This window comes from Pelophylax lessonae, assembly GCF_965119305.1.
Source record: "Pelophylax lessonae genome assembly, chromosome: 5".
NCBI classification, from domain to species: Eukaryota; Metazoa; Chordata; class Amphibia; order Anura; family Ranidae; genus Pelophylax; species Pelophylax lessonae.
In genome coordinates this window covers 439,244,062-439,257,541 of record NC_138772.1, presented here as the reverse complement: position 1 = coordinate 439,257,541, position 13,480 = coordinate 439,244,062, and the positions used below count along the sequence as shown (strand labels likewise).

At 39.9% G+C, this 13,480-nt stretch overlaps 1 protein-coding gene across 4 annotated transcripts in view; it reads left to right on the top strand.

Moving 5' to 3' along the window:
* PDE7A (phosphodiesterase 7A) overlaps positions 1-13,480 on the top strand; it is a 256,033-nt gene that overhangs the window by 134,461 nt on the left and 108,092 nt on the right. For 2 of the 4 annotated variants that reach the window (XM_082259747.1, XM_082259749.1), the window contains exons 3-4: positions 10,475-10,507; positions 10,969-11,052. In XM_082259747.1, coding sequence (XP_082115873.1) covers positions 10,475-10,507; positions 10,969-11,052 — 117 coding nt within the window. The remainder of the gene's footprint in view (positions 1-10,474; positions 10,508-10,968; positions 11,053-13,480) is intronic. The other 2 variants (XM_082259748.1, XM_082259750.1) reach the window with 1 other exon arrangement.

The following is a 13,480-nucleotide window of genomic DNA, read 5'->3' as shown; positions in this document are numbered from 1 at the left end:
TCACTAAGTTTTACAAAGTGGATATTTTTACATCTGCGGATGCTTCCTCTGGCCGTAAGGTTTTGCAGGCCGCGGTGGCAGAGACTTCTGTCTCTTGAGGGTGTGTTTTTGAACTCCTGGGTTACCTGGTTGGCTATGTTTAGCCCTGTTGGAAATTGTTTCTTGCTGTTTATTTCTCACCCCTCATGCTGATACTGCTTTGGGATGTCCCATCGGTCAAATGAAGGTATGACGCTGTGTCCGTCAATGAACAAAAGAGAAAACTGGATTTTTGTCTTACCGTAAAATCGTTTTCTCTAATTTTCATTGACGGGTACAGCACCCACCCCTCTTTAGAGTTGAGTTATGTATTTTTCTGACACTGAGTGTTTCTAAACTGAATCCTGGTGCAGGAAGTGGAAGTATACCACCTAGGACTGCCCCATGGGCGTAGTTAAAGCTATGTTAACTTTGTTCACCCTTTTCCACCTAGTGTCCTACTCCTAGGAAGCGCAGCATAACCCATCTGTCAAATGAAAATATAACACTGTTATCCGTCAATGAACATCAGAGAAAAGGATTTTACAGTAAGTCAAAAATATTGTATTTTTGTTAGTATTTTCCTTTTGTAACTACTTGGGGCCTAGTGCTGCATCTGTTTTGCCACAAATGACCATAAGGATTAGTCATTAAAGTTTTTAAAAATTGTATTTGTTACACATGTAGTAAGAGTAAAAAATTTTTGTGGGTAAAAGGGAATTCTATGTTACTTTCAATTTTAGTAAAGCATTTTGTTCCGTACTTTTAAATAGAGGCCAAGGTGACCTATATGTTTAAAAAAAAAAAAAAAAATCTCAAGCTTGCAATTACTTTCCATTTTGAATGTTGTTGCTTTTGAAGAGATACATTTAATAAATCCATTGAGAGACTGCTGGTGGATTTGATTTAACACAGCATTTTTGAAATTGTAGATGGATAGCTATTAAAAATATTACTATTTACAGTGCCTTGCGAAAGTATTCGGCCCCCTTGAACTTTGCAACCTTTTGCCAAATTTCAGGCTTCAAACAAAGATATAAAACTGTAATTTTTTGTGAAGAATCAACAAGTGGGACACAATCATGAAGTGGAACGAAATTTATTGGATATTTCAAACTTTGTTAACAAAAAAAACTGAAAAATTGGGCGTGCAAAATTATTCAGCCCCTTTACTTTCAGTGCAGCAAACTCTCTCCAGAAGTTTAGTAAGGATCACTGAATGATCCAATGTTGACCTAAATGACTAATGATGATAGATGGAATCCACCTGTGTGTAATCAAGTCTCTGTATAAATGCACCTGCACTGTGATAGTCTCAGAGGTCCGTTTAAAGCGCAGAGAGCATCGTGAAGAACAAGGAACATACCAGGCAGGTCCGAGATACTGTTGTGGAGAAGTTTAGAGCCGGATTTGGATACAAAAAAGTTTTCCAAGCTTTAAACATCCCAAGGAGCACTGTGCAAGCGATAATATTGAAATGGAAGGAGTATCAGACCACTGTAAATCAACGAAGACCTGGCCGTCCCTCTAAACTTTCAGCTCATACAAGGAGAAGACTGATCAGAGATGCAGCCAAGAGGCCCATGATCACTCTGGATGAACTGCAGAGATCTACAGCTGAGGTGGGAGACTCTGTCCATAGGACAACAATCAGTCGTATACTGCACAAATCTGGCCTTTATGGAAGATTGGCAAGAAGAAAGCCATTTCTTAAAGATATCCATGAAAAGTGTTGTTTATAGCTTGCCACAGGCCACCTGGGAAACGCACCAAACATGTGGAAGAAGGTGCTCTGGTCAGATGAAACCAAAATCTAACTTTTTGGCAACAATGCAAAACGTTATGTTTGGCGTAAAAGCAACACAGCTCATCACCCTGAACACACCATCCCCACTGGCAGCATCATGGTTTGGGCCTGCTTTTCTTCAGCAGGGACAGGGAAGACGGTTAAAATTGATGGGAAGATGGATGGAGCCAAATACAGGACCATTCTGGAAGAAAACCTGATGGAGTCTGCAAAAGACCTGAGACTGGGACGGAGATTTGTCTTCCAACAAGACAATGATCCAAAACATAAAGCAAAATCTACAATGGAATGGTTCACAAATAAACATATCACATATCCAGGTGTTAGAATAGCCAAGTCAAAGTCCAGACCTGAATCCAATCGAGAATCAGTGGAAAGAACTGAAAACTGCTTTTCACAAACGCTCTCCATCCAACCAGCTGTTTTGCAAGGAGGAGTGGGCAAAAATTTCAGTGCAAAACTGGTAAGAGACATACCCCAAGCGACTTACAGCTGTAATCGCAGCAAAAGGTAGCACTACAAAGTATTAACTTAAGGGGGCTGAATAATTTTGCACGCCCAATTTTTCAGTTTTTTATTTGTTAAAGTTTGAAATATCCAAAAAATTTCGTTCCACTTCATGATTGTGTCCCACTTGTTGATTCTTCACAAAAAATTACAGTTTTATATCTTTGTTTGAAGCCTGACATGTGGCAAAAGGTCCCAAAGTTCAAGGGGGGCGAATACTTTTGCAAGGCACTGTACCTTCTCTAAGTTAGTCTTCTGTGTGCCTAAATTTAAAAGAGCCAGTTGGATGTTAGACAGTTATGTTTGGTTATTTGTATATACCGTGTTTCCCCGAAAATAAGACCTGCCCTGAAAGTAAGACCTACTGTTATTTTCGTGGAGGGCTGCAATATAAGCCCTACCCCGAAAATAAGCCCTATTTTAGTGTCTGTAAAATCCTAGCATCCACTTTTACTGTTTTTATATAATGTCCAGGGTGTTTCTGTAATATAATAGTGTGAAATACCTTTGGTACAGCGGCGCTCAGCTGATCCCCCCCGCTGCTGTCCTTCTCTTCTCATAGCTGTCAGCGAGGAAATCTCAGCCCCTCCCCTCTGCAGTGCTCAGAGTGGGTCACGGAAGCAGCGAGTATTATATTATAATTGTGCGAAATACCTTCATTTCAGCGCTTCTTTGTCCCCCCAATGAAGGTATTTCACACTATTATATTATAATACTCGGCGCTTCTGTGACCCCCAGCTGTCAGCGGGGGAGAAGACAAGGAGAGCAGAGTGGGGGGATCAGCTGAGCGCCAAGCGGTGCTGTACCAAATGTATTTCACACTATATTATATTATAATACTTGGCGCTTCTGTGACCCCCAGCTGTCAGCGGGGGGAGAAGAGAAGGACAGCAGTGGGGGGGGGGGGGAATCAGCTGAGCCGTACCGAAGGTATTTCACACTATTATATTACAGAAACACACTGTACGTTCTAAAAAACAGTAATAGAGTGGATGCTAGGATTTTACAACCACTTTTACTAGGTACAGGCAGGGAGGGAGAAGACAGCACATTACACAGAAGTCCTACCCCGAAAATAAGCCCTACTGTGTCTTTTGGTGCCAAAATTAATATAAGACCCGGGCCTGATTTTGGGGAAACACAGTAGAATCTGACTTTAATATATGTAATATATTTATCTTTTGAATTTCATTGTATTCTGGTAATAGATCCTTATAGTTTTTAAGCTCCAATGAAAACAAAAATCCTTCCTTGCAATAAGAATGCCCTGCACTTGTTAAAGCGGTTGTAAACATCATTTTTTCCCCCTAAAATAAAGATGTTTTACTTGCCTGCTTTGTGCAGTGAATTTGCACAGAACGACCCCAAAACTTCTGTTCTGGGGTCCCCTGTCAGTGCTTTTTGCTCCTTCTCTTCTGGAGTTTCCCCCCATAATGAGGTGCTTGCTGTGGGGGGCGCTTGTGCAGATGCTCACCTAAGCCGGGCTCTGTGCATTTTTATAGACACACACACACAGCACAACTCACAGCTCAGGATTTGATTGACAGCAGCAGTAGCCAATGGATCCCACTGCTATCAACAAAGCCAGGAAAAGGGGAGGAAAGCTGCTGCAGACAGGACAGCGCTGGATTGAAAGAACACTTTGGTAAGTGTTGATTGTAGTATATAGTGAGTTTTATATATTTTTTTTTTTGTTTTTTAATGCAGCAGAAGGTTGCAAATTTAGGTTCTCTTTTTTTCCTTTATCCATTTTATCCATATGCTGTCTTGCAGAGCATTTGTGGGAGGTGGTGCTGCCATTGAAGTTGTGCACTCATTCTCTCCTGTGCAGTTCTCTGTAGGAACTACTTTAATTCTGAGCCAGGACTAAGGTGTGTGATGCGGCAGTGATATCTGCAACTTTAATCCTCCCCTCTCCTGCACTATTATCAGCTATTTGTTACTTGTTATATGAATGTAGCAATCTATTAAATGTGAAGAGAGATCCCAAACCAGAACTGGGAGAAGCTGCAGTGTTCTATGGACTTGATGCAAATGTAGAAGTATACTGATATAGTTGAAGGGAGGTATGGCATACCTATGAGATGTATAGCCAGCAGAGATCAACCTAAGAGGTCATAGAAAATCCTAGGTTTTACTACTTTGCCTGCACAGTAGTTGGGAAACCTTTTGAAAAGAACATGTTGTCTTTGTGGTAATGTTTACCTGGACAAATGAAGAGGGGTGAATCTACTTACAATGGACAAAGGAACAAATAAAAACAAGTGGTTCTAATCCTTCTCTACTCTAAATATATAAAAAAAAAAAGGGGGCTATACATACTTTTTTTAAAGCGGAACTAAATGTATTATTTGAACTTAAAACTGCTAATTATTGATACCATCTAGATTTGCTTGTAGCGTTTTGAATTATTTAATGATGTTTATTACTGGAGGTACAGGTCTTGCGAGTGGTTTTTCCATAGGCATTTTTTCCAAAAGCAAAAAAAGTTTTAACAGGTTATTTTATAATACGTATATTTAAATAAAAAATAAACTAGATGTAATCATGCAAAGTAAAATTAGTCTTCAGTTATTCAGCAATGTTTTCTCTTTACAATGATATATATGTTAGAGGCACAATTTTGTGCCCCTAAATAAACTTGAACTAATGTAGGTTTATTTATTTCTCTATCGTCCATTGACAGACGCAGCTCTCATACTTCTTAGCCATTGGGTTATGCTGCCCCTGCATAAATAGTACTAGGCAGGAAAAAAAGCAATTCACCACGCCCACAGGGCTGTCCCTATAGGCATAACCCCACACACCCTGCTCCAGTATCGGCTGATTTATGCCTTCCCTCCGCTGAAGCTCCTGCCGAGGTTTCTTCACAGAGTGGCGGTGGAAGGAATTCCAGTAGTTCTGGTGGCTCCAGACTGGCCTCGGTGGTTTTGGTACGCAGACCAAAAATGGTCGTCGATCCTCCATGGAGACTTCCTCTGCGAGAGGATCTGCTGTCCCAGGGACCGATCTTCCATCCTGCTTTACGGTCACTGGCTTTAACGGCATGGCTGTTGAAAATGAGGTGTTAAGGGGTAGAGGTCTTTCTGACTCAGTGATTCCTACACTTTTGAAGTCCAGGAAGTCGACGTTCAGGAAGATCTATCATCATACGTGGAAATTGTACATTTCATAGTGTGAATCCCTGCAGCTGCACCCTCGCTTGTTTTCTGTAGCTAGGGTTTTGGCCTTTTTACAAAGGGGTTGAGCTTTGGGCATTATCAAGGGCTAAGCATCGGCCTTGGCCATTTACTTACAATGTCCGTTGGCTGCTAATGCCCTGATTCGCACCTTTATTCAGGGAGTGCGTCATCTGGCTCCCCTGCGGAGATCCCTGTTACCTTCAAATGCCTTCGAGAACATTAGGGAGATTTCTCTGCTTTCTTTATCCAAGAAGGTTGCCTTTCTGATGGCAATTACTTCTGCCCGCAGAGTGTCTGAGTTGGCGGCTCTGTCCTGTCGTTGGCCTTATTTGGTGGTCCACAGAGATAAAGTGATGCTCCGACCTAATCCGTCTTTTCATCCTAAAGTGGTGTCGGATTTTCATCTCAATGAAGACATTGTGTTGCCTTCTCTATGTCCTAAGCCTCAGCATCCCAAGGAAATTGCCTTGCACTCTCTGTATGTGGTTCGGGCGGTTAGGGTTTCTCTGGCACTGAGTCTTTTCTAAAAACTGACTCTTTTTGTTCTTACCGAAGGACCTCAGGAAGGTTTGGCTGCGTCTTCTGCGACCATTTCCAGATAGATCAGGCAGACGATTGTTCAGGCTTATTCACTGAAGGGTCAGGTTCCTCCTTTCCCTGTGAAGGCGCATTCTACTAGAGCGCTGAGTGCCTCTTGGGCTTTTGGCAATCAGGCCTCCGTAGTGCAAGTTTATAAAGCAGCGACTTGGTCGTCTGTGCACACTTTTACAAAATTCTACAAGGTAGATTTGGCATCTTCGGATGCTTCCTTTTGGCCACAAGGATTTGCAGGCTGCGGTTTCATAAGAGAATTGTTTATTTCTCTTTTTAAGTTTTTTTTTTCTTTCATGGGTGAGCTCCTGTTGTTCCCGGTTGAGCTCCTTGTTATCTAGTTGGCTAAGTTTGTCCTTTGGAGTTAACGTTTACTATCTGGTTGCGTTCTCCCCACCCCTCATGCCTACACTGCTTTGGGACTTCCCAATGGCTAAGAAGTATGAGAGCTGCATCTGTCAATGGACGATAGAGAAAACGGGATTTTTGTAAGCACTTACCGTAAAATCCTTTTCTCTTGAGTCCACGGACAGACACAGCACCCACCCTCTGATATGGGGATAGTTTTGTGTCTTCTTTCACTGCTTGCAACAAAACTGTTTTGCTGGATCAGGGTGTGTGGGGTTATGCCTATAGGGACAGCCCCGTGGGCATGGTGAATTGCTTTCTTTCCTGCCTAGTACTACTCCTGCAGGGGGCAGCATAACCCAATGGCTAAAAAGTATGAGAGCTGCGCCTGTCAATGGACTCAAGAAAAAAGGATTTTACGGTAAGTTCTTACAAAAATCCAGTTTTTGTTTATTGCTTTATTACAGTTTTAGGTGTGTGCTAAATTATGCATTGTGCTGTATGCATTCAGGACGCATGCCCCAAAAGCAGGGATTCCACATTCCCGGCATACATCCCTTAACACAAGTTAGTAAAACTAGATTTAGTAAACTTTTTGCCTGGATGCCTAATGGACACCCAAAAATAACTGGATTTGATGCAAACTGCATGTTTGCATATGTAACCTAAATGTTCTTGTAAAAAAAAAAAAAAAAAAAGTTATTTCTAAAATAAGTTGTGTTTACCTTTTCTCTTTGCTATTGAGCAAAACCGGAGGTATAGGGGTTTGTCACAAGACTCGCACACTTCTGTCTAGCTTTTGAAGGCATTTATATGGTTACAACAAAGGTTAATAAAGAGCACTGCAGGGTGGGCTTGGGTTCCAGGAGCGCAGACCTGACATGAAGAGTATAAAAGTGTGTGTTCTATAAAGAGCCAAAAACCTAGGGCCTTTAATAATGCACAAGGCACTAACTATGTACAGTTTTCTGCAGAACCATCATATGGAGAAACACTTTGTATAGCCTGATTGAATTTTTTTTTTCTTCTATTTTTTTCTTCTATTTGTGTGAGGAATCCCATGGAAAGTTTGAGTACAACCTAACAAATCCATACAGATTGTACAGGTTGGGAATTGATCATAGGAATCTAGTGCTGAAGAGCAGAAATATGGTTTTTGAATGGCTGCCAATGTTGTGATGTCCTATTGGTGCATTCTTTCACCATGCTGGACATTTAAAGCTCCACTCCATCCAAATTTTTTTTAATTTCATGTACAGGCCAAATCAGTCAGCATTTGTTGTCTGTGCCCACAGTTGAAAGATTTCTCCTCATTTCCTTTATATTTGATATGTGTTTAGACCAGAAGCAAGGGGAAGCTAATTGAGGACACACACAGTGTTTTAAACCTGACAAAAGTTAAGCCTTTTGCCTTCAAACTAAAAAATTTAAAATTATAAAAGATTGTGAAGGCGCCCAGCCCTAATTAAAAGATGTTAAAACCTGCTGCCCTTTTAATTGTTAAATAACAATAAATAGGTAAATAGATAAATGGTAAAAAGGCGCTGGTAATCTTTAAAGTGCTGGATATAAATGCTTATAAAATAATTTGAAGTGTATACTTATCAAGAAATTCTTTCTAAAAAATCCAATACAAATATCAATGGTGCATATATAAATTAAATAATTAGTAAAGTGCAAGTGCTATCCTACAATCGTGCAAAAATAATTGCAAAATATTTTTTTTTTTTTTTTTTTTACAGTGCTTGCTTGTGCATCCACAAAGATAAATTGAATAGCAAAAATGATAAATATATTAAATCAATAAATATTGTGCCCACTATTACAGTGCTTAAAAGTGGTTAAAAATTGCTTATAAATAATTAATTGGTAGTCCAAGTCAATTCATGCAGGAAAAATTGTATAAATTCAATCGCTTGGATCTTTAGTGCTCCAGGTGATGGGGTGTGTCACTCTTTGCCTCTTACCAGAATGAAGCAGGTCGCAAGGACCCCCAACGCCTGGGATCCCTTTATTTAGGTGGATCAGACCTTTAATCGACTCCTTTCTCCAGAATATCCTGCTCCTTACTCCTATTTGTGCGTTACTCGTACATATGAAGATACAGTCCGCATGTATAAAGACACAAAAATAGTGTAATACTGTTGGTTTTAATGGAAATACACAAAATAACAATAGTTGGCTTCTTACATTTAGTTGTGCCCTCCTGGCACTGGGCAATTTGCATTGATTGCTTGCGGGTATCAGGAAAAAGCCTCCAAGGATCTGCAGTATCCCTCTTGTATCTCCTTTCCCCTGCTAGCATGCGGCGGTTGGCGTGCGTCCCAGCCTGCGTAAGGGCAATCTAATTATTTTTGCATGATTGTAGGATAGCACTTGCACTTTACTAATTATTTAATTTATATATGCACCATTGATATTTGTATTGGATTTTTTTAGAAAGAATTTCTTGATAAGTATACACTTCAAATTATTTTATAAGCATTTATATCCAGCACTTTAAAGATTACCAGCGCCTTTTTACCATTTATCTATTTAAAAAATTTAAAAATAAAGATTTTGACTGGAGTTGGGTTTTAATGAGTAACAGCGACATAGGCTGCTGAAGAAGTGAGGTTGTTGTTTACAGCCTGTTTCTATATCCAGAGTTGGTATGAAATGTATTTGTATATAGGTCGAAACATTGCTACTTTAAAAAGGCCATGGTAATCATCCTTTAACTATGTCTATAGCTATGTATTGTCATCTCTGTAATTTAATATCTTATCGTTGCTGATCTGATGCGCTTCAGAATTGCAAGTTGGTTTTTATTCATACACAGATGATTTTTGTCTGCTGTCTGACTCTAATGTATGGCCCCATTAACAGCTTGCAATTATTTCCAACATGGTAATGTGTATAGAGTGCAGCTGCCAAAAACCCAATTCTGCATGTAAATTTGGCTTTTCTACTTAACTTTTTTTTTTTTTCTCTTTTTAACATTTAAATTGTTTCCACTTTCAATGAATTTGCTTTTTGTTACCAAGGACATTGTGTCAATGTTCATAAAAACATTTGTCTACTCATCTGCAAATTATTTTTTCAACTAAAGCTAGCCATAGATTATTACATTTTTTTTTTTTCCTTCAACCACAGGTTGAAGGAAATAAAATTGCTTGATACCCCATCAGCAGTCAGTGCTGATGAAGGAATCCTTTCCACTGCACTATTGTGTCCCGACAGCGGGAGGTTTCCCAGCAATCAGAATACAATGATAACTGCTGGTGGCTATAGCCACTGGCAGAGATTACACGAGAAAAACCCAACTGGCTGGTTGTACTGAAGTCTGATAGATTTAAATTTTAGGGGGTTCCTGCTGAACCCGCAGAATTTCAGTCTGGCTGGCCTAAGTCTTTTTTTTTTTTTTCTAGAACAGTTTGATTGTTAAACTTGAGAAATTGTATTGTGTTTCTATCTTAATTGCCTATCAACTCAGTCTTGTTTGTGTGTGTGTGGGTGTTTTTTTTGTTTTTTTTTTTTGCAGAAATTGCATCTGTTCTGTAAGATTGCCAAAGCTGGTCATAAATGGGTAGAATTTTGAACAAAACTTCTTGAGAAAAGAAGGTTCTAAGAGTTTTTTTTTTTTATCATTAGTGGGTCAAATACATATTCATTTTCTACCACAGTTGTGAGAAAAGGCCAAGGTGAAGGATGGATCTTAAATTAACACATTTCTAACTGCATGTGGTTTTCTTTTTTTCTTCTGTAAATTCCGTCCATTCCAAAATCAAATGTTTAAAAGCATATTAAATCTTAATAACGGCGAACGAATGTTCTGAGAATTTCCGTACAAATTTTACTAAGGCTTTTATTAAAAAATATATTGTTTGAAATTGTATCCATCTGTAGCCAGCTTCAGTTGGAAGGAAAACTTGCAGTTGGGTGGGGTATCTATTTCTGAAAAAGCTAATGTTAACCTTCAGTGGATAATTCATTATGTGACACTGTAATATGTTAATACTGAGTTTTGGTGTTTTGATAGGCTCTTGTGTAATATTCAAACAGCTGAGTGCAAGTAAGTAACACCTAGTGGGTTCATATGGCATTGAGTGGGGAAAAAAAAAAGCTGAGCTGCTAAAAGCTGCCATTTCTAGGTGCTGAGCCTTGCACACTATGCAGACTCCCGTTTTGTAAGCATCCTGCAGGCAGATATTACTGAATGAAAAGTGATCTTGTATTGTCACAGTAAGGTGCCTTGTACCATCACACTGTAAGAACATACAGTTTAGGCTCATCTGAATGCTTAACACATGCTTTGACTTGGTTTGCGCAGGCAGTAATTGACACACTATAAAAGCATGCAGTTGCATGTTTGAAAGTATAATTTTGGAGTTGTGTACGATAATGGTGTATCTTTTTATTTATTTATTTTTTTTATTTTTATTTACTTGTAGTGTAAATTAAAAAGCTTCACCGGTAGTAATGATATCATGACTGCACTGTCTGTTTACACTCTTCTTTTTCTTTTTTTTATAGGAGATGTCCGAGTAAGAAGCAGAGCCGGCTTTGAGTCTGAAAGACGAGGCTCTCACCCTTACATTGATTTTCGTATTTTGCACTGTAAGTCAATGGAAAATATTTGGTCACACAGGTCATGATGCACTTTCTTCCTGCCACTAGGTGTCAGTGTTGGCTTCAATGTATTTATTGTGGGATTTTTTTTAAATTTGGCCTAATTATGATTTGCAACCATATGACCAAATTAACAAAAAAAAAAAATCTATAATAAAGTGATTGCAAATGCATTAAAAAAAAAAATAACAAACAGGGTTATATTTGCCTGTTCTGTGCAATGGAATTGCACAGACCAGCTCTGAACCTCCTGTTCTTTGGTTCCCCGCTAGTGCTTCTGGATCCTCCTCTCTGGCGAGTCCCCAGAGTGAGCACCCGTTGGGGTTCGCTCCTGAGCCTCGCTGTCCGCATCTTTAGACAGACAGTGGGACTCTGCCTCACATCCGCTCCGTCGACACTGGCGTTGATTGACAGCGGTGAGAGCCAATGGCTCCCTGTGCCTCAGCAAAGCTTGCAAGACCAGGAAGTGAGGGGAGAGAAGATCTGCACACAGCACAGCGCTGGATTGAATGAGGAAGGAATGCATTAAGGTAAAAAATGTTTAGTCTTTATAACCATTTTTACAGCAACTTGACACATAGGATACTTTGAGAATGTTAATTTTGGCAAAAAAATTTTCCTTAACAGTGAAATGGATAGTATAATAATCAGTGTGCTTACTTTAAAAATACTAGGCCTCATGCACGCTGGATGTTTTTTCTGCTCCTCCTAGGGGCATCTGGCATTTTTGTTTTTCTGCATTTAAATGCCCCTGCATGTTAGCGGCAGGGGCGTTTAGTGGCAGAAGAACCTCCCCACAGCCTGTGTGAGCAGCAGTATTTGGGCAGAAAAAATATTCATGTGTGTAAACGCACCGTTTAGCACTTGAGTGCCAATTAAATGCAATGGCCTAATTAAATGATTATTCTGGCAGATAAAATAATTACCAGCAAAGTGCTTGATGCAACTAAATGTGTTGCATGCGTCTATAAGCATCAAGCGTTTTTTCTGCCAAAACATTACTGCCAGGAGGAAAGGAGTCCAGGAGCGTTAGCAAAACGTCCAGTGTGCATGCTTCTCTTGGGCACATTGGTGAATTCAGATCAAGCTCAGATAAGGGCAAGCTGTGGGGGAGTACAGAGTGCAGTAAGGTAAAAAAAACTTTAGAGCCACTTTTATCAGTTCAAGGAGCATGGTCAAAAGAGAATAGACCAAGCTAAGGGCTGCCAGAGGCTATCCCTACAGCACTCAGGATGGAATCTACCCAGTCAGTAATTGCTTCACTTTATCAGGCAGGAGATTTCTGTGTCACAAACTTTCCAGCCTCACCAAAGGTTTCTGGGATTTGCAGTGGCGAATTTTCACTACTAGTTTGTGGCATTGCTTTTTAGCCTGTCCCCTGCCATGGAGTACTTAGATGTCCTGCTTTTCAGAGAGCAGTTTGTTTCCGAAGCAGATAATGGAGTTCCTTGAAAGGTTTGGTTGGGTTGGGTACAACACAAAATATGGAGTAATTAGGCTTGGTCCTTATGGTACTTAAAGTGTAACACCACTTTTGTTGAGCAAAAAACATTCCCCTCTGGGTCATCTCTGCACATTGCAGGGATTTTAACAAACAACTTTGCAGATTCCTACATTTTTGTTCCTCTGTGCTGAGTGGGTCAAATGGGAGTGGTTTCATAATTATCTATCAACTGTAGCAGCTGCAGGGCTCTAATGAGGAAATCTGCTGGGCCTGCATCCCTTTAGACGTGTTCCTATTGGGAGTATCTCACCAAAATGATGTTTTGTTGCAGGGGATGCCAGAAATCTTACTTACTGTATATCTTAGGCAGACTTCTGGGAAAATCTATGAGCCAATCACACAAGCAGAAAATTATGTTTCTGGTGTGTGGTTAGTACACATTCTGTGTACAGAACAGTTTCAGGTAGCCATATTGCATTGCAATTTCAGAACATTACAACAGCCGCAGATTGAAAAGGAAATTTTTAATAGCATTCAATCACAATATGATTTGTTTCACAATTGTATGCGCTATATTGTTTTTTCTTTATTTGCTGATTTTTTTCCCCCACGAAAGTGGAGTTACCCTTTAATGCTAGTCACTTGAATGGGTACATGTGAGGGTTTACAGCCACTTTAGTGAAACTAATGGTCATGGGGTTACTAGCAGCACCTTAAAAAATAAGTTCACCTTTTGACAAAAAATAGTAAATGCACATTTCTCTAGCGCTCATCGACAGACGTAGTCCTCGGTGATACACCACCTTCGGGTTATGTTACCTCCGCAGGAGCAGGACTAGACAGGAAATTAAAAAGCTCTGGCCACACCCTAGGGGCAGTCCCAGAGGGTATATCCTCTCTCTCTCTGCCTCAGCAAATCAGTTATTTTCTGTCTAGTTAGGAGTAAGGACCTAGACACCTTGCTGGGATCTT